This window comes from Musa acuminata, chromosome BXJ2-2 (genome assembly GCF_036884655.1).
Source record: "Musa acuminata AAA Group cultivar baxijiao chromosome BXJ2-2, Cavendish_Baxijiao_AAA, whole genome shotgun sequence".
In the NCBI taxonomy this organism is placed as follows: Eukaryota; Viridiplantae; Streptophyta; class Magnoliopsida; order Zingiberales; family Musaceae; genus Musa; species Musa acuminata.
This window is the reverse complement of record NC_088339.1, coordinates 28,562,760-28,587,107: the sequence shown is the minus strand read 5'-3', so window position 1 is coordinate 28,587,107 and position 24,348 is coordinate 28,562,760. Positions and strand designations below refer to the sequence as shown.

At 39.5% G+C, this 24,348-nt stretch overlaps 5 protein-coding genes across 6 annotated transcripts; 3 read left to right on the top strand and 2 right to left on the bottom strand.

Annotated features, from left to right (window-relative positions):
* Window positions 1-680: 680 nt before the first annotated feature.
* LOC135583353 (cytochrome P450 85A1-like) lies at window positions 681-4,891 on the bottom strand. 2 transcript variants are annotated; one of them, XM_065096372.1, is made up of 10 exons: window positions 4,752-4,891; window positions 4,468-4,680; window positions 3,422-3,743; window positions 2,456-2,605; window positions 2,128-2,376; window positions 1,960-2,046; window positions 1,801-1,879; window positions 1,576-1,682; window positions 1,376-1,500; window positions 681-1,085 (listed from the first exon to the last, which is right to left on the bottom strand). In XM_065096372.1, the coding sequence occupies exons 2-10, from the start codon at window positions 4,656-4,658 to the stop codon at window positions 998-1,000; spliced, it is 1,398 nt and encodes a 465-aa protein (XP_064952444.1). In that variant the 5' UTR covers window positions 4,659-4,680; window positions 4,752-4,891; the 3' UTR covers window positions 681-997. The 2 variants fall into 2 exon arrangements, with proteins under 2 accessions (XP_064952444.1, XP_064952445.1); XM_065096373.1 differs by lacking the exon at window positions 4,752-4,891 and having other exon boundaries at window positions 3,422-3,868; window positions 4,468-4,728.
* Window positions 4,657-9,983, top strand: LOC135586241 (uncharacterized). Its single transcript, XM_065094494.1, has 6 exons — window positions 4,657-4,662; window positions 4,721-4,873; window positions 6,607-6,765; window positions 7,450-7,659; window positions 7,905-7,955; window positions 8,853-9,983. The coding sequence occupies exons 1-6, from the start codon at window positions 4,657-4,659 to the stop codon at window positions 8,961-8,963; spliced, it is 690 nt and encodes a 229-aa protein (XP_064950566.1). The 3' UTR covers window positions 8,964-9,983.
* Window positions 9,984-10,678: 695 nt separating this feature from the next.
* LOC103975620 (cytochrome b5) lies at window positions 10,679-14,571 on the top strand. Its single transcript, XM_009390634.3, has 3 exons — window positions 10,679-10,953; window positions 13,808-13,874; window positions 14,032-14,571. The coding sequence occupies exons 1-3, from the start codon at window positions 10,867-10,869 to the stop codon at window positions 14,277-14,279; spliced, it is 402 nt and encodes a 133-aa protein (XP_009388909.2). The 5' UTR covers window positions 10,679-10,866; the 3' UTR covers window positions 14,280-14,571.
* Window positions 14,572-15,499: 928 nt separating this feature from the next.
* LOC103976275 (uncharacterized) lies at window positions 15,500-17,891 on the top strand. The gene is made up of 3 exons (XM_009391479.3): window positions 15,500-15,954; window positions 16,864-17,202; window positions 17,291-17,891. The coding sequence occupies exons 1-3, from the start codon at window positions 15,661-15,663 to the stop codon at window positions 17,789-17,791; spliced, it is 1,134 nt and encodes a 377-aa protein (XP_009389754.2). The 5' UTR covers window positions 15,500-15,660; the 3' UTR covers window positions 17,792-17,891.
* Window positions 17,892-18,753: 862 nt separating this feature from the next.
* On the bottom strand, window positions 18,754-23,977 carry LOC135605848 (probable mitochondrial-processing peptidase subunit beta, mitochondrial). The gene is made up of 9 exons (XM_065096371.1): window positions 23,126-23,977; window positions 22,054-22,218; window positions 21,745-21,882; window positions 21,498-21,649; window positions 21,268-21,376; window positions 20,765-20,863; window positions 19,377-19,442; window positions 19,153-19,260; window positions 18,754-19,058 (listed from the first exon to the last, which is right to left on the bottom strand). The coding sequence occupies exons 1-9, from the start codon at window positions 23,771-23,773 to the stop codon at window positions 18,972-18,974; spliced, it is 1,572 nt and encodes a 523-aa protein (XP_064952443.1). The 5' UTR covers window positions 23,774-23,977; the 3' UTR covers window positions 18,754-18,971.
* Between the last annotated feature and the right edge of the window lie 371 nt (window positions 23,978-24,348).

Genomic DNA, 24,348 nt, shown 5'->3' with positions numbered 1-24,348 from the left:
AATTTAGCAGCATAAATCTGAGATTCTCATTTTCTTTATATATATATATATATATATATCTGATTTCAGGCCAATGTATCAGTCAAAGATTGGCTCCATTTAGTTCCGTGACTAGAGATATCAAACAGATGGATGTCTTTTGTGATATCTGACCCATCTTTCTTCCCTTTCAAGTCTTCAATTAGGATAGAAACTCTGACTTCATTCTCTTTCTCCTAACATAAGACAACTACGCAAGGTAAGATCGCTTTGCATGTTTTGTCCAACAACGAAATGCTTGAGGGTGAGATAAAAAGAGAGAAGAGAAAAAGAAGAATAAGATGCTTTGGGTTGTATGCCACTATGTTTGCTGTAGCGTGCATGGGACTCTGTTCATTCTGACCATGCGGCTGGGTGAAGAGACGCTGTTGGGTGGTGAGTGAGTCAAGGACACACGGGAAGCGTCGTCAGTGTTTGTTAGAGGGCAAAGAAGTGGACGGCTCCAGAACACATCACATCTACTCTCTTACAAGTTCTTAGAGCACTAATTTGCCAAATGCTGTTTATCAGAGAGGAGAGTACCGATTCGCATGTTCCATTCAAGCAAACAGAGTTATGAAAACAAGCTGGATTTACAACGATGACATCTCCTGAGCTGTAATTGTTGTTAAGTAATTGGTGCGGGCTTTGAAGTCTAAGAATAATTAGAAAGTCAGGCTAATCATATTCAATGTATTAGAAAGTTAGGCTAACCATATTGCCACACAAATTGGGAACCAAGGCAAAACAGAGACATCACTGATTCAGTTGGTTGTCACTATTTCAACATATCAAGACCTTGTACTTATCGGATACTTATGGTACCTCTTCTATGAACAGACTTATAGCAGAAAACATCTGCACCTTTCTATCTAGGAAACGGTAGTTGTAACTTTCACTGACGCAGAAACAAAATATAGAAGCTTCTCTTCTGATCATTTGTTAGCAACACTACCTAATGCTCTGTACAGTTTTGACCCTAGTTTTCCCATACACGGATGTGCAGGCCGTTCGGAGCTTGTACTCTTGGAAATTTTAGTATTTTATCACCTCCAACTTCTTCCCATCTGTAATAGAAAATCAGGAAAAAGGTTATTTGAGAAAAAGTTAGGGGAACTCATGCTCGAGTTCACCACCGTGACACTTGAAGCAAAGATAAGAGATATAAATCACAGATGCTATATGCATCTTTGGATGAAAAGTTGATGAACAAAAGGTCTAGTAGTTTGTTATTATACTTCAATTGTATACTTTCTTAAGTTTGTTGAAGCTTATTTTTTATATCATGTAGCCAGATTATGCTTAGTTGCAAATTTAAGTGAAGCTGCTGAAGATAAAGATAGGAGAAATTGTAGACCTGTATCTGGTTACAAAATAGTGAAGGAATGTTGCAATTTCTGCTGTTCCCAATTCTTTTCCTGGGCACATCCTACTTCCTCCTCCAAACAGCATGAAATGCTGGTGTGAATCTAGGTTGCTCTCCTGCATTTAGTCAAGGAAGTATGCATTTAGCTTTTGTAATAAGCATCCCTGAACAACAAACTCATGATTTCTTACCTGCCATCTCCATGGGTTGAAGGTTAAAGGTTCTGGATACATAAAAGGATCATAGTTTATCTCTCTAGTGTAGACATAAATTCTCCAACCTTTTGGTATTGTGAAACCTGATGAAAACATGGTTTCTTTGATTAGAATAGGATAAGGTGACAAGATTGAGAAGTTTATCAGTCAGCAGTAAATTCATTTAAATCAAATAGTGTTTTTCTTTTCCTCTGGGCTCACCTTTCATTTCCATGTCCTGGGTTGTCTTTCGAAGTACCCCATTGACCACTGTGGCCATTCTTAGAGTCTCCAGTATTACCTACAATAAGAAACACTTTCTCCTGTAAGACAGATTTTGCTCAATTACTGGAAATAGCTCAGCGGGAGTCATTTACTTACTGCACGAGTAAAAGTCATGGACTTGTAGTTGTTCCAATCAATTGCATCCTTGCAGGACTTTTCATTATGAATTTTCAGATGTTCATTCTACAAGCGGAAGTCTAATGATAAGAGCAAAGAAAGTAAAAGAAGATCTAGGAATCACCAGTGCTAATCTTACTATCTTACCCTGAGTTCATCAAGGACTCTAGGATGATCATGGATATATTTAACAGCCATCATCGAAGTTGTTGAAACAGTTTCATATCCAGAATAGATTAAGGCAATCATCAGATCGATGATCTGTTCATCATCAAGTTTTACTTTGGAGCTTGGATCAATCTTTAGGAGGTGATCAAGAATGTCATTGTAGGAGCATCTTGAGATTCTTCTTTGCTCTATAATCCCATGCAACATGCTTACAACCTTCTTCCTTGCCTATAAGAAATCCACTAGCTATGAATTTGTATCTTATTATCCGAGTGAAAAATGGTAATACTCAGAAACTTGAAGCTACCTTCAGGCCTCGATAGTAGTTTGTGCCAGGAAAATTGATTGGTAAGGAAAGAGTCCCAAGAACAAGTTTGAAGATCTCTGTTCTTAGGCCCTTCGAGACTGGACCTGTCTCAATGCTAGCAATTTGCTTCAATGCTGACATCAGTGCCATCTGAACACAAAGAAGGAACTATAGATCTAAAATTGCAATATGTAGGCTAAAGCAATTAAACAATGTAAAGGATCTGTGGGTCTTAATCAGTGATGTATAAATCCTAGAATTTGTATGCATGCAGGCACCATTAACCTCCAAAATGACACTGCCATTTCCATTAAAAAAACATATAAAAGAGAATGAAATGTACCCTCTAAACATAGTTTTTCCTGATGCTTTTTCTTATAAAAGGATATTTTGTATCACTTCTTAATTAAAAGGGTGGCCAACCATTCATCTTCTTCAACCGCTGATGCCACACAAAAAAAAAAAAAAGAATAAGCCAAAGAGTGAAGAAGAGATATATGAAATTTCTACTACCGTTAATATTTTCGTATGTTTTATTGCTTTATGGGTGAACCTACTGTAGGATATCGAGAAGCAAAATACTACATAGATCATCTTCTTCAATCCCTGATGCCACGAAAAAAATAAATAAGCAAAAGAGTGAAGAAGAGATATATGAAATTTCTTCTACTGTTAATGTTTTAGTATGTTTTGTTGCTTTAAAGGTAAACCTACAGTTGGATATCATGAAGCAAAATAAAGCTTTGATAGACACCTGTTTTAACAAGTAACTCATTTTAGCAACTACTATAGCAGCATAAACGTTCTGATCTCTTCCCAAGTCCCTGCAGTCGGCATCTTTTTTTTCTTTTTCTTTTGCATCTTTTTAAGTGTGAACATAAACCAGGATCATCCACAAAGAACAATTGTGGTATACTGAGTGTAGAGAGTTATGTTCCTGCATAGGAGAATTGGAAACTGACTCACCTCCTTTGTTTTCTCTTGGATGTCAATGACTCTTCCATTCCAATCATCAATGTAGGACCTCATGAACTCATCAATCTTGGGCAGGAGCTGGTCCCTGATCAAGGGGGGGCTCACGAGGCCAAGCATGACACTCCTCATAATCTTATGCAGGGAACCATGCACAGCAGCAATGTTGGATCTCCCCAGTACATCCAACATGGACTGTGGATAGCCAGGAATGAAGCCTTTTCCTTCATTCATTAGAATGAACCTGTTGAGTTCTGGATCCATGCACACCACTGTAGGACATCCCAGTATATGTGACTTGAACAAACTCCCATGCCTATAGATGTGAGAAAACAACATGAACGCTTGAGAGGCATTTAAGATTTAGGAGCTAGAAGAGTTGAGGCTTGTAACAAGAATTTTCCTTTGAGTTAGCGTTTCCAAGATTTGAAGCTGGTGAATCTACATGAAGATTTGGACTTATGAGGTCAATATTGTGTTATATATCAATGGTAACACAGACAATAAAATCTGTCAGTTGACATGAACACTTCGACGACATCTAAGATTAAGGCCATCGAAGAGTGAAATATTTGTAGCCTAAGAATATACCATAGAGTTAGAATTTCCAGCATGTCAAGCTGGTGAACCTAAAGTGAAAATTTTAGTTATAAGGACAATAATGTGTTGTGCATTGAATGAAGGCAGAGATAGTAAAACAATGTCAATTCTTGCCAACCATAATATGAGCAGAACAAAGAAGAAAATGTTCAAATGGGAGATTCTAAGGAGAGAAATGTGACATCGCAATTAGAGTATAGTCACCTAGCAGACATAAAAAGAAATCAAGTTCAAGAAACAGTTTTTCAGCGAGCTACTTTTCTGTAAAACTCACTAAAACCAAACCAAAAAGAAGAGACATTGAGAAAAAAGAAAAGAAAAACACATTTTAGTCGCAGCAAATCTGTCATCTTGGAAGAGATCATCTTTGTATCAACTTTTATTTTTAAATTTTGGAAAGGAATCAAGAAATTCACATATCTCAGCTCTTTCCAGCTCACCTAAGTCTCTTGTTTTTCATGAAGCTAGGACCTTGCTTCAGGAACTCTGTAGTCTCCCCAAAGACTGGCCAACCCATAGTCCCCGGAGGCAGGCTCTTCTTCCTGTACCTCACCTCATTCCATCTCAACAGAGCACTACAGGTGACGAGGAAGGCCAGTGCCAACCCAAGCACCATCAACAAGACCACCATGTTTGCTACCAAGGATGAGCTCCTGCAACTCTCTGCCTTAGTATCTGCGTGCCTATTTATAGGCCTCCACATACCACAGAAGAAAAAAGTTACCTGTTCTTGAGGAAAAAAGAAAACAGTCTCTCCGCAGCAGGTTACAGGTCGCAACATTCGAGAGATCCCAGCTTCCCAGGACTGTCTTTGACCAAGGTCCCATCTGTTCAAGGTTCAATGAGGTATTTATTATTCAACCCCTAATTCCTGATCAAAAATCCAAATGAACTGCATGCTTTGTCATGAAGAAGCAGTCCTCTCTCTCTCTCTCTCTCTCTCTCTCACACACACACACACACAGAGCATCTGTAAATATTTGGCATATTTATTGCATGGCAGTTTATAACCTAAAAACTAAGTGATAGGAGGTCTGGATGTATACATTGTAGAGCCTTTCAATAATGACCTGGGATATTGAGATGTGAGGGGAAAAGAAATTGTCTGCAACTGCAAGCACTTGGGCGGCACATGGTGGCCATCACATTGAACTAAAGGGACTAAAGGAGAATATGTGGTGTGTATAGTACTCAACAACAACAACAACAAAAACGTCGGGTCCTCCTCACATGCCTGTTGTGTAGATCTTCTTAGCCCCATTGCAAAAATAATCTGGCTGCCAAAATTCTGATGCATGTGCTTGAGGAAGAAACTGATCAAAATGTGGGCCCTAGAGGACCATGTAAGTGGCTTTTGGTTTATGTCTGATAATTACTTCAGATTTTTCAGAAGAAACTATTTAAGAACATGCTAATTTTTATCATGAAAGTCTCTTTCTTTTTTATAAAGAGTTCACTAGAGATCTATGCGGTATGCCTAATCAATGAACCCTGTCAGATCTTAATCTGGTCAGTATTTAAATTTTTGCATTACATGGCATCTTATATACAAGTAAATTGCAGAAAACACTGCTGTGAATTATTTTGCTTTTTCATCACAACAATAAAGATAGTGTTAAGAACATAGAACTTAAAATACATGCCTTGTATAGGGGCTTAAACCTTTAGATGGAGTAACAATGACCAATAATTAAAAAACAGTATTAAGTGAAGCAATGGAAAACAGTTGTGTAGACGATAATACCTTTTTTTTTTCTTTTTCCGTTTTTGCTGAGACAAGATGGTGTGGCCATTGAGGTTATTATCATGAATTCATGATTAAGCTTCAGAAACATTAAATCACAACTGAAGAATGTATGTGCTGTACTGTTGATGTGTTACCTTAATTTTCTTCTTTAATTGTTAGGAATATTGAATTCTAAATCCTACACAGTTCCATGGTAAAATGAATGCAGGACTATGACACCATAGTTTGCCTAGTGACCTTTTTTATCTGACTTTGCCTCGAGGGTGACTCTGTGTCTTGGAGTGGGAAAAAATGGTGGCTAGGACTGTGACCTCAAGAAATGCATGGTCCCAACAGATCCTTAGATGTTGATTTGACAGCCAAGTTGAAGTTGCCCCTTTGCCCTTCTTTCTCCCGAAGTCTTCAGACGATAAGGGTACACCACACTACAGTGCCAAAAGGTGTAGTCGGCAGACGCGAAGGACGTCTCAGATGCCACCTCTCTCTCCCTATGAACGCAAGAAAACAGAGGTGACCAATTTTTTTTTGGTGGATATGCATGAAATATAGCAAGAAAAATTGATTGATACTGTTGAAGCAAGTAAGCATGCATGTTCTGTCATTAATAATTCTTTTCTTTGTTTGTTGTGAGTATATCTGGTACACATGCAAATAGAATTTATCTCCCTGATGATCACCAATTGCTGATAAGCCCCTTCCTCTGGTGACAGCTATGGCAGGAGCCACAATAACTCTACTGATGCTTTATTTTTTGCCTTAACAATTGATCAATAGTTTGATGCATGGTTTTGGAAGATGGCAGAAAAATAAGTGCAATGCTTGAACTGTACAGATACATGTACATGAGTTGCGTTTGCCTTCATCCAACGAGGGAGAAGCAAAAGGAGCAAAGGAATGTGTGGGACTCAAGAAGGTGCACGGTGGAGCTGTCAGCCAGAGTCTCTTTGCACGAGGGCTCTTCTTTGTCGTTTTCTGCCGTCTCTGTCCCTATGTGAGTACCTCTCCTTTACCCATTTAATGCCCTTCATATCATATGAGAGAAAAGAGAGCACAATATACTGATACTGATATGGTTAATTTGTGAATCATTCATCTTCATTAGATAATCCCCAGTTTTGCTGCTCTGCTTTGAAGATATCCCCTAACACATGAATACAGGCCTGCATGTGGTATGAAATTGTGCATGCTAAAATTTAAACATATGACATGGTATGTTCTTAAATGACTATTCACTTGAAAGTTGATATCATTTTCAAATAATCAATCATGAGACAGTGTGATATCCTGCTAACAAATTTGTGAAGGATCTCCAAGACATCATATACATATGGATATGCTTCAATTATTGGTTCAGAGCACAAGTGCAAAGCAAATTTGCTTTCAGGCTCTCTCTCCAATTCTAAATCATCAATCATTATGTAATGCCAAGGGGCAACATCAGCATCCTTTATATGTAAGATCCATGTGGCACACCTACACACTTTTCACCGAACTTTTATTTGTGCCTGCCCAAGGTAGAGATGGATCAATTCCCATCCTTGATCTCTCAAGACCATATTCAAACAAAAGCACAATCAAGGAGCAACAAGTCATATGCATATACATATATAAAAATGGATAGATAGATTTTGACATCTTTATTTTCATGACCTGTTTATTTTTGTCATGACAATAGCCAACATTGCATGAGCAAAAATCAGAAATTGAGGAATTCCAAAACCAAGATCATGCGCCAATCAAGTGCAAAGGTTTCACTTTGACCATAATGATGGCCCATGACAGGGACATACGAGAGGCAAGCATGAGGGGGAGCGACGCATACGGCTGTGACAATACGCACAAAACCAAGCTGATCCGTCCACAGTATACCATGTGGTACGTCGAGGTGGGGACAAATCACTGCATAAATTTACATGTACCAGAATGAAGAAAGATGTGGGGAAAAATTAATATACTGTTTTTTTTCTTCTCATGGGAAAGAACACAGGGTTTTAGTTATCTGTGCCAAACACCATCTAACAAAATACATATTACTTCACATGTATGTACGTGTCTTAAAATTTATGACTCGTCATCATTCTATCTATGCATCCAAGTGTTCTCTAATTGATATGAATCGTTCTATTTTAGGTGATGATGTGGATTCTGCTGATACTGGGCGATCCAGATAGTATAACGCAGGTACTTGGGTTACATTATATGAGCAATCTATTTCAGTAGGTATATTATCGACATATCATGATTCTACAATCAAACTTGATGATTAGCTCCAGTTAATTGATAGAAAACACTTATAATGCTTTGTTGTAATTTAGCTAATTTGGTTTGTATTCAATATTATATGCCTTAATGAGATATGATGGGAGATACCTTCTAACGAGAACATCTTATTAGTTCCACAAGATAAGACGAAGGGGGTTCCAAATTGTGTTTAACCTACCTATTACTGTTACTAAAAATTTGTGCTTAAACATATATTTTTTGATCCATTGTATCTGTTTAGGATTTAAAATGGATTCTATGGATCGTAGACGTGGCCAAGCAAGATATCACCTTCATGGAAATAATTTCTTAATATAAAGTCTTGTTTTAACGTTAGAAATAAAGGGCATAGTTTTGTATCTTTTCATAACACCTAACATGATATAGATAACATATTCCCAGATCACATGTCGGCTACGGTGGTGAGCCTGTCAATGTCATGCACCACCATTTGCACGAGGGTCTCCCTCTTGTCTTCTTCCTCTTTCCCTGCCCTCTGGGTAGCTATCTTTTGCCAAACTTCAATGCTTTCTGATAAGGAAGAGAAGTGGGGAGGGGGTTAGAGATCATAGAATCAAATGTACATCCACGAGAGAGATTGGATTGTGGAGCATGTGCTGGTCACTGTTCTCTCATCTTATTTCAAAAATTTGAGATGCATGCATTGAAGTACCTAAACCCAAACCCCACTAATAGATGATAACTTTTTGCTGTTGAGAAAGTGGAGACTAGCACATCCTCGGTGTTCTCATCTTTTTTTGTTTTTCTTCGTTGTTTTGATTGCAAAACTTACTCGGTTCCCGTCCATGGTGATAGAACCATGGCGTTATCTCAGGTTCTTGCCCGGTTTCAAGCTGCATAGAACCCCAGCAGGTCTACACCTCCAAGCAATGCTACGGTTTACGTGCGGTCTCTGCTGTGGATTAATTGATGTACCTGCACTAGACTCCACACGCTCGTGAGCAAAGGACGAGGACGAAGATGAATTCTGACCACCCCCACGTGTGACCTCTTCTGTCACACGTGTGATTGCTCAGAGGCAGACGACACGGAGAAAGAAGGAACACCTTTTGTGTCTCCTGTACGCGCGCGCGCGCGTGTGAGATAGAGATAGAGAGAGAGAGAGGGGTTCCCAAGAAGCTCAAACTCCAATATGTACTGTTCGTTGATGCTCAAGATTAACTCTGCAGATTCACATACTGTTTCCTGCAGCAAATGATGCAGTGGACGACCATGCACCAGCTTGTCTTTGTTCTTTGACCTAGAAAATGGTGGGAGTCCTCAGAGTAGAAACGTCAGAGACAAAAGCTCAGGCAAGTGCATGTCACCAGGAATCTCTTTCTGGGTTGAGTGGGAACTGGATTATCTTTTTTCTTTTAGTTCCTCTGGTTGTCTTCAATGCAACACTTGGCTGGCCATGGACCAGCATGTCTTTGTTCTTTGACACCATGGTGGACTCCTCAGAGCAAAACATTAGAGACAATCCCAAGCTGAAGCAGATGTATAAAGAGAATGATATGATGAAGAAACTATTGTCTGGGTTGATGAAGAACAGAGAGTTGGGACAGGACTGTGATGCTTCCAACCAACATGTTGCAGGAAGATCCTAAACCCACTCTGGCAAAGCACGCCCGCTCGTGTCTTCATGTCCGCAGAGCTTTTGTATGCTTCAGGACTCGTCCTTGTTGATGTTGCTATCTGCTGCACGCTTTGGACGTGGATGCGTCTGCTGAAAGCTCAGTATATATTATCAGTTGTTCCATCATGCGTTATGTATTAGCTCTAATTTTCTTCGGTCAATGCCATCAATTGTCAGATATGTTTTGTTCTACGTGCATTACAACAAAACGTTGTCTTCTCCAGCCTTCTTGTGCTTGACAATGTTGCACCTCATTCACTCACAGCCAAACTCTTCTTTTAAGAACCATTTGTTTGACATTTTCTGCACCACATTCAATCAGTCTCTTCCTTGTTCTTTTTTCTTCCTTGCTTTTGACTCGGTACAGTGAAGCAATGACTATGCATGAAATCAATTTGGAAACGCCAAGTCTTGATAATATGTAGAGAGAGAGAGAGAGAGAGAGAGAGAGAGAGCAGTAGTAACTCAGAGATCCAAATCCATCCTATATCCAGTTCTAATACCATTTTCTGTTTTACTTCGACGCCTCAAATCCAATTAACAGATTGGTAATCCTATTTAACATAATTTAATCATGAGTACCGAAAAAAAATCAACCCCTTGTCATTTGTATTTTCAGAAGTAGGGAATGTAAAAGTTGGAAAAACACAATCTCCTATATAAAAACCTTTGTAATAATCTTCCATTATTTGTAGATGTCTACTACAAGGATTAAATCTTGCACCACTTCAATTGTGATCCAGGGGTTCGATCTCGAGCTTGGGCTTACATGCCATTTTCGGGCTTCCCAAATGGGTCCATTTCTCGTCCATGGGTCCGTTCTAACTTGCTCCAATCCTTCGTCTCTCTCTCATAATCCCTAATTTTCATTTTCCACCCTTTTTTGTATTTTTTTGTCTCCACTATATATATATATATATATATATATATATATATATATATATATATATATATATATATATACTGACGCACACACCACCTCATCGAACAAATCGAATGCAACGAACAGCCCAATCCGATACTAAAGCCTTGCTTGCTCGACCCGCTACAACAACGGATCCGCTCTCTATTAATAAGCGGCGTAAGCAGAGAAAGGATAATTGAAAGGGGGGAAGAAGGCGGAAGTCGTCGATTGTCTTCTCCCCGTTCGCAATAGGTTGTTTGGGAAGAGCGAGCGAGCGAGGGAGAGCGATGGCGACCCTAAGCAAGTTGTATTCGATGCGAGAAGCCGCGGAGCACAACACCAGGGACGATTGCTGGGTCGTCATACACGGCAAGGTCTGATTTTTCTACCTTTCTTTCTCCTTCTTTACGCATATCGTTTAGGCTCTGTTTTGTTTGATTCGCCCACGGTGCCATTTTGGTGCATCTTGTTTACGCACGCGCTGGGTGTTACGCAGGGACTTGGTTGATTCTAAGTGTGATTTCAGATGAATTGTGTGGTCGGTGCTTTGTTTATTTTGATTACATGCTTTTATCAAACCCTAGTCTCGACTCGGACAAGAACGCTTGTTCATGGATTTGACGTGAATCCTATTCCAAGTAGGGTACGAAAGAGAGTGAGTTTTAAGCAAATTGATGTTACTGTGGCTTGGAATAGAACAATCATAACTATGGATACTGGTCTGGTACTTGTTACCCTTCCATTGTACTGTACATATTCGTTCTTGTGCAGAGTAGCGGACATGGGTGTCAATATGTCCGTATTAGGAAATTTTGTTCCTTTTCAATCATGATAACGAATTCTTTTCACACTTGGCGGAAATATCCTGGGCGTTGGATCAAGTTTTACGTTGGTGTTATTGCTGCTTGTTGCTAGTGGTGGAAAACACATGCAAACTTTCCATGTTTTAGGTTTTTATGTCTGCAGGAAAACTTTTATGTTCATGATCTGTTTCTTGATACGGGTTGAGCATTTCTATTGTTGGGTGTCTGGTTAAAGCTGCTACACGTGCCTCTATTATAGGTGCAGTTATATCGCCAAGATAATAACTGGTTAGGATAAATTGCAATGATGAACTTGTGAGGTCGATTGCTGATATTTCAGCATGACTTTTCAAGCCTACCAGTAGGCTGAGGTATTGATGATTAGTTGATAAGTCACCCAGAGATTGTCAGACCTAACTGTCTTCCACTTACCAAAAGAGACCAAATAATAATAGTAGAATATTGAAGCTTGAAGCTAATCACCAATTTATTCAAACTTGTATTGATATTCTTTTAGTGCTTGTAGTATCTCCCTTCATAAAAACATATGTCATCATGTTGGATTTATTGGTATTTAGTATATTAGAACACTTCTGGAGTAGAGTACAAGTACCATACGTGGTAAAGCTTGTAATGGAGCTAGCTGAAAGACCTTACTTTCAATTTACTGATTCAGCAAGCTGATGATTCTCTTTTATCAATGTTTAGAAATACAGAAGCTGGTTAATCCTTTTGTTTTAACTCAGAAAACTCAAATAATCAGTGCTTGTTTGCATTGATTAACACTTGCCTCAAAATTATACAATACTTAATGTTGTGAATACACACCTTCAATGCAGATTCAAGCCTCATTATCCTAACCTGAGTGTCTTGACCATGTGTTATCGTTTTTCAAACACAACAATTAGACCAAGCTGAGTAGTGCAATAGAGAATGAGGAAGTAGATTTTAGTTTATATCATTCTCAATCCTTGAGAAATAGAGGAGCTTAAATGCTGAGATAATAGAACACAAATATTTTGATACTCGAGAAGGTGCTTCAAACTCATGTCCTTGTAAAATCTTTTTTGTTCTCTGTAAATTGGCCAATTGGTTATCCATGCTTTTGCATATGTAGTAGATGCTTATGGTCTCTGTTACTCTTTTGTGCTCTGATGCTTGGCAGAAAGCAGATGGGAAGCCAAGTGAAGAAAGGGGAAAGAAGGGGTACGATAAGAGTGGATTAGAAAATAGAAACAATGTTAATTATAAGTGCTTGAAAGTTGAAACCTGAAAAAATTGTAATTGGAGTTCATCCTCATTATTGTGCTTGGGCTTAAGTTAGACAATTTGGAGCATCATCAAAATTTAGCAACTTGGCCTTTTATAAAAAAAGCCATTTTAAAGTATTAATTATTTAAATTTGGATATCATGAGAGAAAATTGCTTGTAGACTTTTCCTCTCAGGTAATAGCAAAGCACAGAGCATCTTTTTAAGCTTACTGTCTTGCTTTATTCTAAGTTTGTGTTATGTGGACCATTTCACATTTCTTCGGCATGGACAGATCCATGTAATGGGTAATGGTTATCCATTGAATATACTATTTGCTAACATTCTTTGGATGGAGTGAATCCTTTTTTTTTATTTGATTTATGCAAATAAGCAGATTATGAATGTTCTGGGAAGCTTTTGAAAACGATCTAATAGAGCAACATAGAAAGTAGAGGAATGCACATCCGTACTTAAGACTTCTCATTGGTGGCAATTTGTAGATCTTTGACCTTTTAGAGGGGATGTTTATAGTGCCAAAGTAAGCATATCGTGTACCCAGTTTATCACATTATAAGCCGGGTTAAGAGCCTTAGACCCCTGCTGTTGGATAAGTGCATTATGATTATTCCACCATGTTTCCAGATATTATATTAGTGTTCCTTGTTAACTTTTGGGTTTTCATCTCTTAAATCTAAACATCTTTAGATTGTATGACTCTGGTCTACCCAATATTTCTCTTGTGGTGTCTTCCTCTGGGAATTGTAGTGATATTAGATTCATTTTGCCATAGGGCATGCAATTTCAATTTTTTTTTTTCACTTTTTGATTTGAAATGGCTGATAGATAGCAGAAACTAATTAATCGGACACTTGAATGTGGAATAATGCAAAAGGTTCACGTGAAGCCCCTCAATGCCAATGGTAAGTAAAATTTCCGAGTCCTAAAAAAGAACAACTTCAAGCTGAGGATCAAAACAATTAGGACAGGTTTGCATAGCATAGGTATGCATATTCTCCTTGAATACTAGTTTGTCCGGTGCACCCAAGATAACAAAACAGAGGACTTGGACAAAAACCTATTTACTTGCTCTTTTATCTATCTTGGCATCTGAAAATTTAGAAAATTGTTTGGTTTTCTTTAAAACTGTGGATTTGTCATTGTTGTCCACTTCAGGTGTATGATGTGACTTCATATTTGGATGAGCACCCAGGAGGAGATGATGTGCTCCTCTCAGCGGCTGGTATGTGGATCTATCCTAGCCACCATTTTCTTAAACTTCAGGCATCCGAGGCATTTTGCAGTTTTTCAATTTCTTTTTTATGACAATAAAATGGTGTCTGACTTTAGGTATAAGTTTTTTTGCCTATTGACCAAATTGTATGTCTAATATTTTGAAGGGAGGGACTCGACTGAAGACTTTGAAGATGCTGGGCACAGCAAAAGTGCTCGTGAGCTGATGCAAGATTATTATATCGGGGAGCTAGATCCAGACACTGTTATTCCAGAGCTTGAGATTTTTCGGAAAGAAAAATCATCTGCTTTAACCACCATGCTCATGAACAAGACGGTGCAGTATTTGGCAGTCCCTGCGGTCATCCTTGGGGTCTCAGTAGTTGCCGGCATTTTGTTCTCACGAAGCAAGTAATATGATCCAAGAACTTCAACATCATCCGATCAGAGTCCTGCATGAAAGATGACATTTCTTTATACCGATCGATATTGCCCGTTGATGCCCAATATTTTTCAGTCAAATAATTCTTGAATTAGAGACATGGGATGTCATCCTGGGTAATCACGGGCTGCTACGTTTCAAGTAATTTTTTATTGTTTCAGTTTCTGTTTTAGTTGTGTGTCATTGTTGGAGAAGCAGTTGGTGTTGCTGATCCTCCCAGAAACCCTTCATTACATTCTTCTACTGAAGCACTCTATTTCATATATATTTGTCTGCCTATGAAATTTATGACCGATATTTGTGCAGCATAAAGAGCAGTGTGTTCCCAATTGTTTTAGGAGATCTTTAACCCTTATAAAAGCTGGAAACCTTTTATTTTCTTATAAATGGTCGAAATTTATCATGGAATCGTTGCATGGATTTTGAGCAAAAGCTTACGTGACTTGAAGTTGTGATGATTGTTCGTTTTTTCCATATTGGCAAATCAAGAGATATGATGAAATTGGTTTAGTTTATTATTAAGATAACTGAGCAAATGATAGACCATAGAATTTGACCGAAATGGTGATTAAAATTCAAAGAATCCAGTGGTAAAATTAAAGTTTATTTACTTGGAAGTTTCAATTGTTATGATGAAATTTCTCTCTTAAGTCAAAAGATAAAATTGCAATTGAGCTGCCCCTTTTACTGACAGAAAAGAAATCGTAGATCCATCAAATCAACTTGATCATGAATAGATCCAAATCAAAACATAATAAATAAAGTGTTACATTCAAATTTGCTTTGAAACTAGTTGTACTTTTTAAATGATTAGTAAAATATAGGCTCCTTTGAGATAGATTTTTTTCCCTAAAATATCCTTAAATTTTTTGCCATTTCATCCATGGCGTTGGCTTCACTCTATTTAGCCGACATAGATTGTGTATATATATACGTATATAATACGTAAAAAATTAAGGAAATAAATATAAGAATCACACTTTGCATATATGCAATTTTTGACATCCTTTGACCGCAAAAGTAGGTCAAGGGAGCAAAGGCGCCCATGAGACCTCTCGACAACTAATTTTACGGGGAGTGCGCTTCCTCCATTGCCATCTGCCAACCCCTCCTCTCTCTCTCTCTCTCTCTCTCTCTCTCTCTCTCTCTTCTTGCACTCTTCTTCTTTTCTCCTCCTCCTCCTCGTCCTCGTCCCCGTCCCCGTCCCCGTCCCGTGCATTCCTTCGACGAAGCAATAGCAAGGGTGGAGGGAAGGTGGATCCTTCCCTGAGCCCTCTCTCTCCGTTCATCTCCATTTCCATCTCCTGAGTTCTTTGGCATCCATCCACACCCCACCCGTCACTGGTCCAGTCTGATGAGAAAACTGTGCCCAAACCTCGATCGCGAAGATGGCCTCGACACCGTCCTCGAGGTCCCCATCCCGGAAGAAATGTTCGCCAGCGCGGGCACCGGCGCCGCCCGGTGGCGCAACATGAGGACCTGGCTCGAGGCGCAGGCCTTCGACAAGGCCGCCGCCCCCGCTCAGCTGTCCAGCCGCACCGTCGAACTGCAGCTCCTCCTCAACGTCGTCAGCTCGCCCCTCATCCCCTGCCCCGTTCCCCTCGATCACCCCTTCAACCTCTCCATTCAGATTCGGGATTGCTCCATTGTAAGACTCTCTCTCTCTCTCTCTCTACATGTACATCACATGTTCCATGTTGATACGTAGATTATAAATGGATAAGTATCGACCGCCTAAGCTTTGTTTGCTTATCTTTTTATTTTTTAGGTGACGAGCTTTTAATGTTACCTAATTTTATTATTGTATCTGAGTAGGGCTAATTATATCTTACCCTACTTAGTTAGCTATATTTAGTTAGCTACCTAATTGTATCTAAGTACTTTAAAAAGTTATATTAATATGTCAATAATTACGAAAGTAAAATATCTAAGTCTATTACACTAATACTATCAATTTTATAAATAAAAATATGAAAATAAAAAAATAAAAAGATAATTTTAATATTTTTGTTGATAGTGGCAAACAACGATATCACTAGAGGGCATAGGTGACTGTTGTGGATTAGGAGAATGACGATGAAAGATAAGGGTCACTTTGTATATGAGTTGACATTAATATAGATGTAGAACGGCAAAAGGGCCGCTTGACAACTACGTCAATGTTGACGTAAATGTAGAGTAGTCCTCATTTCTTGTTGATGCTCTTCTTATTCATAACAACCATCTGTGACCCATAGTAGTGTTGACGTCCATCATCACTGACGTTGTTCGTCACCATCAACTATAATATTAAAATTATATTTTTACCTTTTATTTTTATATTTTTATTGATAAAACTAACATTGTTAAAGTAAATGAACCATATATTTCACTCTAGATAAAAATATAATTTTTTAAATATAAAGATCGAAATACTTAATGTAATTAACTATCAGGATAATAAATAATTAGCCCTATCTAGAATTTTATATATATATATATATATATATATATATATAAGCTTCATCCGTTAGCATTAAATTGACACGGTGTGACGGATGTTGTCCTGTTTCTAAAGCAAGCATCGACTGCCAAGTACATCATCCAGCAGTACATTGCAGCCACCGGAGGGCAGACGGCGTTGGCGTCGGTGAGCAGCATGTACGCTGTGGGCAAGCTGAAGATGAGTGCGTCGGAATTCCACGTCGGAAACCAGACCGTGGCCGCCAAGAGGAAAGGCGAGATCGGAGGGTACGTGTTATGGCAAAAGAACCCCGGCGTCTGGTACTTCGAGCTCATCATGGCGGGCAGCAAGATGAGCGCCGGCAGCGACGGCAAGGTGGCGTGGAGGCAGTCGGCTTCGGAGCAATCGCATGCTTCTCGAGGCCCGCCGCGGCCATTGCGCCGATCCCTACAAGTATTCTCCTCGCTCACAGTCAACCCAAGAGAAAAGATTGCGCGACTGGATCTAAATCGGTTTCCCTTTGTGTTAATGTTCTCTGCAGGGCTTGGATCCAAGGTCAACGGCCACCCTCTTCTCGGACGCGGTCTGCATTGGTGAGAAGGTCATCGATGGCGAGGAGTGCTTCATCCTGAAGTTGGAGTCGAACCCAGCGACCCTGAGAGCCCGGAGCGCCGACACTTTCGACATCATCCACCACACCATATGGGGATACTTCAGCCAGCGCACCGGCCTCCTCGTCCAGCTGGCGGACACCCATCTCCTGCGCATGAAGGCCGGACGACGAGGGCAGAGCAAGAGCATCTTCTGGGAGACGAGCATGGAGTCGGCGATCCGCGACTACCGCTACGTCGACGGCGTCAAGATCGCGCACGCGGGTCGGACCATGGTCACGCTGTTCCGGTACGGGGAGGGGTCGGTGAACCACAAGAGGAAGATGGAGGAGACTTGGACCATCGAGGAGGTGGACTTCAACCTGTGGGGGCTGTCCATGGAGTGCTTCCTGCCGCCGGCCGACCTGAAGGAGGAGGAAGGTGGCGACTGACCGCCATGGAGGATGAGGTTTCTGTCAGAGAAGTCTTAGCACCTCAATCGAGGGAATGGTAAGGAGGAGGAACGTAGGAACTCTGCATGCTTTAAAAGAGAGAGAGAGAGAGAGAGAGAGAAAGAGAGCCAAGCATTATGCGTACCTGTGCACAAAGGCGTCGATCTCCTTGTCCGCTGTGCAATTATTGGAACCTGTCAGCAAAACCGTAAATCGCCCGATTAATATCGCATCATCTTCATCAGAAAACATTCCGCTGTGCAATTACTCGAACCTATCAGCAAAACAGTTAAGTCGCCCGATTAACTATGATTAACATTTTGTCGTTAATTTAACCCCAATTCTTCTTCTTAATTTTTTTGACGAAAAAATCACGCGTGCAAAAAGGACAAGAACGAGGAAGATAAAATTATAATTTTTATTTTTTAATTATTAAATATATATTCTTTAAAATATCATAATAGTTCTTTCTTCTCCCTTCTTTCCCTCGTTGTACCGGACCTACCTACTCGACTATTGTTGCACTTGGACCGCTCATCGTCGCCTCTTCTACACCACTCATTGTCGTTACATCGGACCACTCGGAGCGACGACGAGCAACGATGTTCGAGTGAGTCCGATGCAACGACGACGAATGATGCAAGAGAAATAATGGTTGAGCAATGTAGAAACAATGATGATCAAGAGTGCAAGTCGAGTGTGGGAAAGAGGAGAGAAAAAAAAAACCATTAGAATATATATTTAATAATTAAAAAATAAATTATATTTTTATCCTCACTCGTGTCGTCAAAAAAATTAACGACATAAAAAATTAAGATTAAATATTTCAACTTCCTAAGTATAAGGATTTAATACTATTTTAAAAATATAAAAATTAAAATACTAATCATAATTAACTATAGAAAGTGATATGTAATTATTCCGAAAAGAAGACTTAAAACATGCATACTAAAACAAAGGCGTGGATGGAATAGATTTTATTGACAAAAAAATAATTAATGTATCTAGATTTCATTATTTAATCCAAAAGGATACAGCAGAAACATATGTGTGGAACAAAAGCAAAAAGCAAAACCTTTTCAAACATCTCCAGCTTTCATTGGTAGTCATCACGATCGCTACCAGCATAAGAAAGATTAAGGGACAAGGAAGAACACATTTAGAAGATCTAGAAAAATTATTAATAGCGGAGCAGATAGGTGCGGCGCCGGAACCAGTTGTAATCTGGAAGGCTCTGTATCGGCCCCATTGCTGCAATTGCGATGTCCTGCAAGGTCAAGGTGGCACACTGTAATCCAACCACTGGCTTGTGAATCTATTCATAATTCATCTCTTAATGAATGGGGAAGGTAAGGATTTACCTGATCAAATATGAAGCGATTAGCGACACGCTTAACAGTGCTTGCGTCAACTGCATCGATCCTCGCAAAAAGTTCAGTGACTGGTACTCTACGGCCGTATGTAAGCATCTGCAAACAAAAAAAATTAGTAGCAATATGAGGTATGAAAAAGAGCAAGGTAGAAGCTTTGGAATTAATGCGACTGAACAAGCATGTTGTTCAGATGTAAACGTCTGTTTCATTACCTGACGGCCAATATCCTCAGCAACAGGGCTGGTACCATCAATGTGAAGTTGAAGGGAAGATTTGAGCTGTGAAAATTGATTAATTAGTTGCAGCTTATAACTAGCTCATAAATTCAATAAACGCCATGCTGCTCTTTACTTCAACCTCAGAATCAACCAAATTTTGCAAGTAACTAAATGCGAAAAGTCTTGAGCATGTGTAGACTGATTGTGTCATCCTAGCTTTCCAGATGCTACTACTTCCTACTTGCTAGGCAATATTATCTAATCCACTTGAACCAAAAAACTCATAAATTTTCTTTAAGCCATTTATAGAACTTGTATTTCATATCAAACTCAGAAGCCAAAGGTGATCGGATCAACGATCAAACTTATAAATCTTGAGCAGCATATTTTCGATGAGCAAAGGGCAAAAGTTGCATCATGGGGATCCATGAAAACGTTGGACCCACTTTCTACACATTGCCATCAGATGGAAGAAACGTCTTCTCAGAAGTGCTTAGCAAGGAATGCTTAGCCTCACCATAAGATGTATTTACATAATTATTACATAACATTCATTATATCATAATTGATCGATATTTCATAATAATTTAGCTATACTTTTTCTCTTCTACTCTATCTATGACAACTTGGCCTCAAACAACCAAGAGAACACAAACAAAAGATGCAGTTTGTAATACTTATATTCTCAGGAGAAAAAATGTAAAGAACTTTTTGGCTGAAATAATTAAATCATAATTAATTTGTTTCCTACGCTATCTTGAAGTGTTAAAAATAAATCTCTCATAGCTGAAGCACACTCCATATTAATTGTCAAGTCATCTACATCTCAAGTTAGTATACTCACACTCAATCTTGGATATTTCGCTCTCAACACACTTGCACTTGATTTAAAAGGAATGTAGCAAATGTGCAACAATCATATGCAAGTGAAGGTGGCCACAAACTTAACAAGCAACCACCTCAAAGTGACGTTAATACTTGCAACTTGTTTCAAAAAAGACATACTTCCTAGACAAAGTAATGACCATATACTCATTCTTAAAAGCAATTTGACCATCACGTGATTGAAAAAACAATTCCAGTTCCTTAGATAATAACAAACAATAATTCATGTCTCACAAAATAGCTATTGTTTGTCCAGTTTCATGGAAGATTTGCCTTATCATGAATTATATTAACTGCACTGATGAGCTGTTGCAAGCAACATACAAGCCGTGAAGGAACTAATAAGATAGTTTCATCTGAAAGCTGAATCTTTCACATTTCCATATTGAGAATATCTACTTGTTTTGTCATTTTCTATGTTTTACAGAACAGCTGATACAGAATTTCTGCAATATCAACAAAAAGGAACAGATAAAGCATATCTGTCACTTAATTACCTGATTTCGTGCACGAGTAACATCAGCTTCTGAGACTCTGTAGGACAGCTTGCTTATCTCATACATAATTGCATAGGCCAAATCATCCAAGCAATCTGGCTGTTCATGAAAGGTTAAAAAAATAGTTAGCTATCAAGTTAACTTTTACTGGCAAAGGCAGAAAGCATATTCCCTGTATTAAAAGCCAGTGTACAAAAGAATCCCTATCCCATTGCATTGATGGAACCAAAATTTAGCCCGATTAATACAACCATTATAGATCACTAGTGTACAAAAGAATCCGTAAGCAATAGCACTGAAATAGCAAGTTTCTGCAAGTAATACTCCAATTTTCTTAAATCACCAAAAACAATAAAATTTGTGACAAACTCTAATAATTGGATTGAGTTTGTAAGAAAAAAATTGCTACCAAAAGGCCCTTTTTGCGAATCAGTCATTGTCACTCGACATCCATTAGAATCTCAATATTTCACATGTTCTGATTACACAAAAAAGAAACTAACCTTGGCAACTGCATAAACACCAAAGAGGCCAGTATCTTTGTAATTTGTATTAAAGGCCATCATGCTCTCAGCAATCTCATTGATAGCAATCCTCTGAGCCAGCTCTGAACTGCTTAGAGTTGGTGAATACATGGCAAAACAAGGGAAGTTAAAAAGTAATCTTATTGAACTCTATATAAAGTTAAAAGAACTATAGTATTGAGGATTCAATATGAGCAGTAACAACCCACCCCATGTGCTTTCCACCACCTGCATTCTTGTTCCAAGAACCTAGCATAGACTGCATGACCATCAAAGCAATAGAATCTGGATCTGTCCAAGACGCTCCACTAAATGCAACCGCAAATTGCGCAAGTGGAATATCATCATCTATCATCCTAATCTGGAGACGGCAAACTTTAATTGACATGAAGAATCTTGTGCAAAGATAACATGACTAAGAGAAAATGACCATGCATTGAAAACTGGCATTCCCACCTCAGAACCAGTGAAAATAGCTGGTTCCTCTGCAACCAACTGGGATGCTGTAGTAGGATCATTTGACAGCTTTGTGAACAGCTTTTTGACCTGCTCAACTACATCATCATGCTTAACAGCACCAGCAGCTGAGATGACCTAAATCATCATAAACAAAAAATAGTAGTCATTTACTCATTTATGTTAATAATTAAATCTACACCAACTAAATCCAGGATGATCATAAAACATGTAGGCAGCGAAGTTAGACTAAACCAGTGAACATATAGAAAGCCAAGAATGACAACTTAATCTAGCCAAAAAACGCACCATTCTGGGGGCTGTATAATGAGTTGCTATGTAGTTTTTAAGATGCTCTTTAGTAATTGTCTTAATGTTCTGAGCAGGTCCTAGAATAGTTCTGCCAAGCGGAGCATACTGGAAAGCAGTCGCATGCAAATGGTCAAAAATAACTTCCTCGGTATGTCCCTCCACCTACAAGAGAGACAGAAATGATAACAATAAGTAGGACCATCAAATATTTATCCATTAGTAATCAACAACAGTACGTTGAGGTTTTCCTAAACTAAGTGTTTGACATGATGTCAAAAGCACAAATTTAGGTTATCAATATTTCCATTAAATTATAAGTTTAAAATGCATTTTACTTGATAACAGCATAAAAGAATTCTTTTAACCTATGAGGATCTTCAATTCCAGTTGCAGTTGCAAATCCTGTCCATAAGAAAATAGAAATATTTACCTGATCAAAGGGAACCAGAAAAATAAAAATAAAAATAAAAAGAGAACCAGGAAGAAAGGAACTCATAACAGAATTTCAACTTGAACTAAAAGAGCATAAAACTGCACTTAACGATCCTGCTACTCACCCCACTTAATTCTAACACCAAGCACAAATTATCACTAGTCATCGGCAGCCATGATCAGAGAGATCTTCAATTATCAGTAATTCTTTTAGATGCATTATCTATAATGTCAAAGATAAGATGCTTTCACCCCCAACATTGCCAAATTAGAACATGATAAAGCAATATAACTGAAAAATATTATTGCTTTCTCAATGGCTGTTAACCAAGTATATAATTTCTCAAACTTCGAGATGAACTGGTTAATTTACTGGAGGAACTTTAGCCACCTTGTTTGACGGGTCCATTCACTTATCATCATCATCCTCCCCATCCCTCCCTTCCACCCTATCTTTTTAAATGTTAAAATTTCCAGTCCAAATTAAACTTAGAGAGCACAACAATTGGGCTAGAGACAGTAAACAACCAAATTTAGCTTAAAAAATAATTGTGAGGTAATGATGACGTTGGTGCGAATATTTCCAAGAAAGTTATTTTTTCACATGACTAAAGAGGTGAAAATTATAAACTTTTACCTCTTCCATCTCTCTGAGGATGACATCCCGCTCCCTCTCAATGAGCTTGTCATCAAAGCACGAGTTCTGAAGTATGTCCGCAAGGATCTCCAGCGCCTTGGGCACATCATTATCCAACACCTTGGCGGAGTAGGTGGTTTGCTCCCTCGATGTGTAAGCATTCAGATGACCACCCATGTTCTCGATCTCCTCCTCCAGCTGCCGCACCGTCCGCGACTCTGTGCCCTTGAAGATCATGTGCTCCAAGAAGTGCGCGGTCCCGTTAGTCTCATCGGTCTCGAATCGGCTCCCGGCATCGATCCACACGCCGACGGTGGCTGTACGGGAGGCGAGGGTGGACTCGGTGGCGATGCGGAGGCCGTTGGGGAGGGTGGTGATGCGGGTCTCCGGGGCGGCCAGGATGGGGGTATGGTCAACGAGGGCAGCGTGGGGGGAGGCGTAGCGGAGGAACCGGGGGTCAGGGTCGTCGAGGCGCTTGATCTTGGATCGGACGGCCTCGGAGAGGCGATCGTAGAGCATCACCGGGGGCTTGGCCGGGGAGGGGGCGGGGTCCGGGGAGGCGAGGGCGGCAGCGGCAGAGGTGGAGGCGGATCGGCTAGAGAGGAGGAGGGGGCGTCGAGAGAGAGTGAGGAGCTTACGTATCGCCATTGCTAGGGCTTGGGGGAACGAGGCAAGGAGACGCGGGCGGTGAGCGAGAGAAGGCGATGGATCTAGCGGGCGAGAGAAGAATCTCAAGGGATGTACAGTACGAGGAATTCTTAGCTGACATCACTGAGCCCAAAGCAGAATGTGCACGGTGATGTGAAGGTGGACCCCGGAGTTACGTGGACCAGTTGGACCACCTCACCCATGAACGATCCCCCGCCTATCAGCTTGGTTGAACCACCGCCGAAACTTGTCAAGGCTGATGTTTCCAGGATTCTGAGAGCCGACACCACACCTGACAGTTTAACGGGTGATTCATCCGGTGTTGACTTTTCAGAGCCCCGAGTACGCAAGAAGGTCAATGTTGGAGGAGAGAAGGCATTGAATCAGACATTTCAATTCAGGGCTGGAAAAATGATCAAATACTATCTTATTTATAACAATTATTGTGACACATTGTAGAGGAGCTCCAAATTATCATTTTATACCTAAAAAAAAATCATGGTTCTTTTCCTATTCATATATTTTATGTATTTCACCAAAAATATGATTTGATTATTGATCATACTCTTTGTAAC

Coding starts and splice junctions, on each gene's coding strand:
- LOC135586241 (XM_065094494.1), top strand. Junction 7,660..7,904: donor ATACCATGTGGTACGTCGAG/GTGGGGACAAAT, acceptor GTTCTATTTTAG/GTGATGATGTGGATTCTGCT. Junction 7,956..8,852: donor ATCCAGATAGTATAACGCAG/GTACTTGGGTTA, acceptor CCATGGTGATAG/AACCATGGCGTTATCTCAGG.
- LOC103975620 (XM_009390634.3), top strand. CDS start 10,867: ATGGCGACCCTAAGCAAGTTGTATTCGATGCGAGAAGCCGCGGAGCAC. Junction 10,954..13,807: donor GGGTCGTCATACACGGCAAG/GTCTGATTTTTC, acceptor TGTCCACTTCAG/GTGTATGATGTGACTTCATA. Junction 13,875..14,031: donor TGTGCTCCTCTCAGCGGCTG/GTATGTGGATCT, acceptor AATATTTTGAAG/GGAGGGACTCGACTGAAGAC.
- LOC135583353 (XM_065096372.1), bottom strand. CDS start 4,658: ATGGTGGTCTTGTTGATGGTGCTTGGGTTGGCACTGGCCTTCCTCGTC. Junction 2,377..2,455: donor ACTACTATCGAGGCCTGAAG/GTAGCTTCAAGT, acceptor GATTTCTTATAG/GCAAGGAAGAAGGTTGTAAG. Junction 1,501..1,575: donor TCAACCCATGGAGATGGCAG/GTAAGAAATCAT, acceptor GACTAAATGCAG/GAGAGCAACCTAGATTCACA.
- LOC103976275 (XM_009391479.3), top strand. CDS start 15,661: ATGAGAAAACTGTGCCCAAACCTCGATCGCGAAGATGGCCTCGACACC. Junction 15,955..16,863: donor AGATTCGGGATTGCTCCATT/GTAAGACTCTCT, acceptor CTGTTTCTAAAG/CAAGCATCGACTGCCAAGTA. Junction 17,203..17,290: donor CATTGCGCCGATCCCTACAA/GTATTCTCCTCG, acceptor TGTTCTCTGCAG/GGCTTGGATCCAAGGTCAAC.
- LOC135605848 (XM_065096371.1), bottom strand. CDS start 23,773: ATGGCGATACGTAAGCTCCTCACTCTCTCTCGACGCCCCCTCCTCCTC. Junction 21,650..21,744: donor CTATTTTCACTGGTTCTGAG/GTGGGAATGCCA, acceptor TGCCGTCTCCAG/ATTAGGATGATAGATGATGA. Junction 19,443..20,764: donor TTACTCGTGCACGAAATCAG/GTAATTAAGTGA, acceptor CAATTTTCACAG/CTCAAATCTTCCCTTCAACT.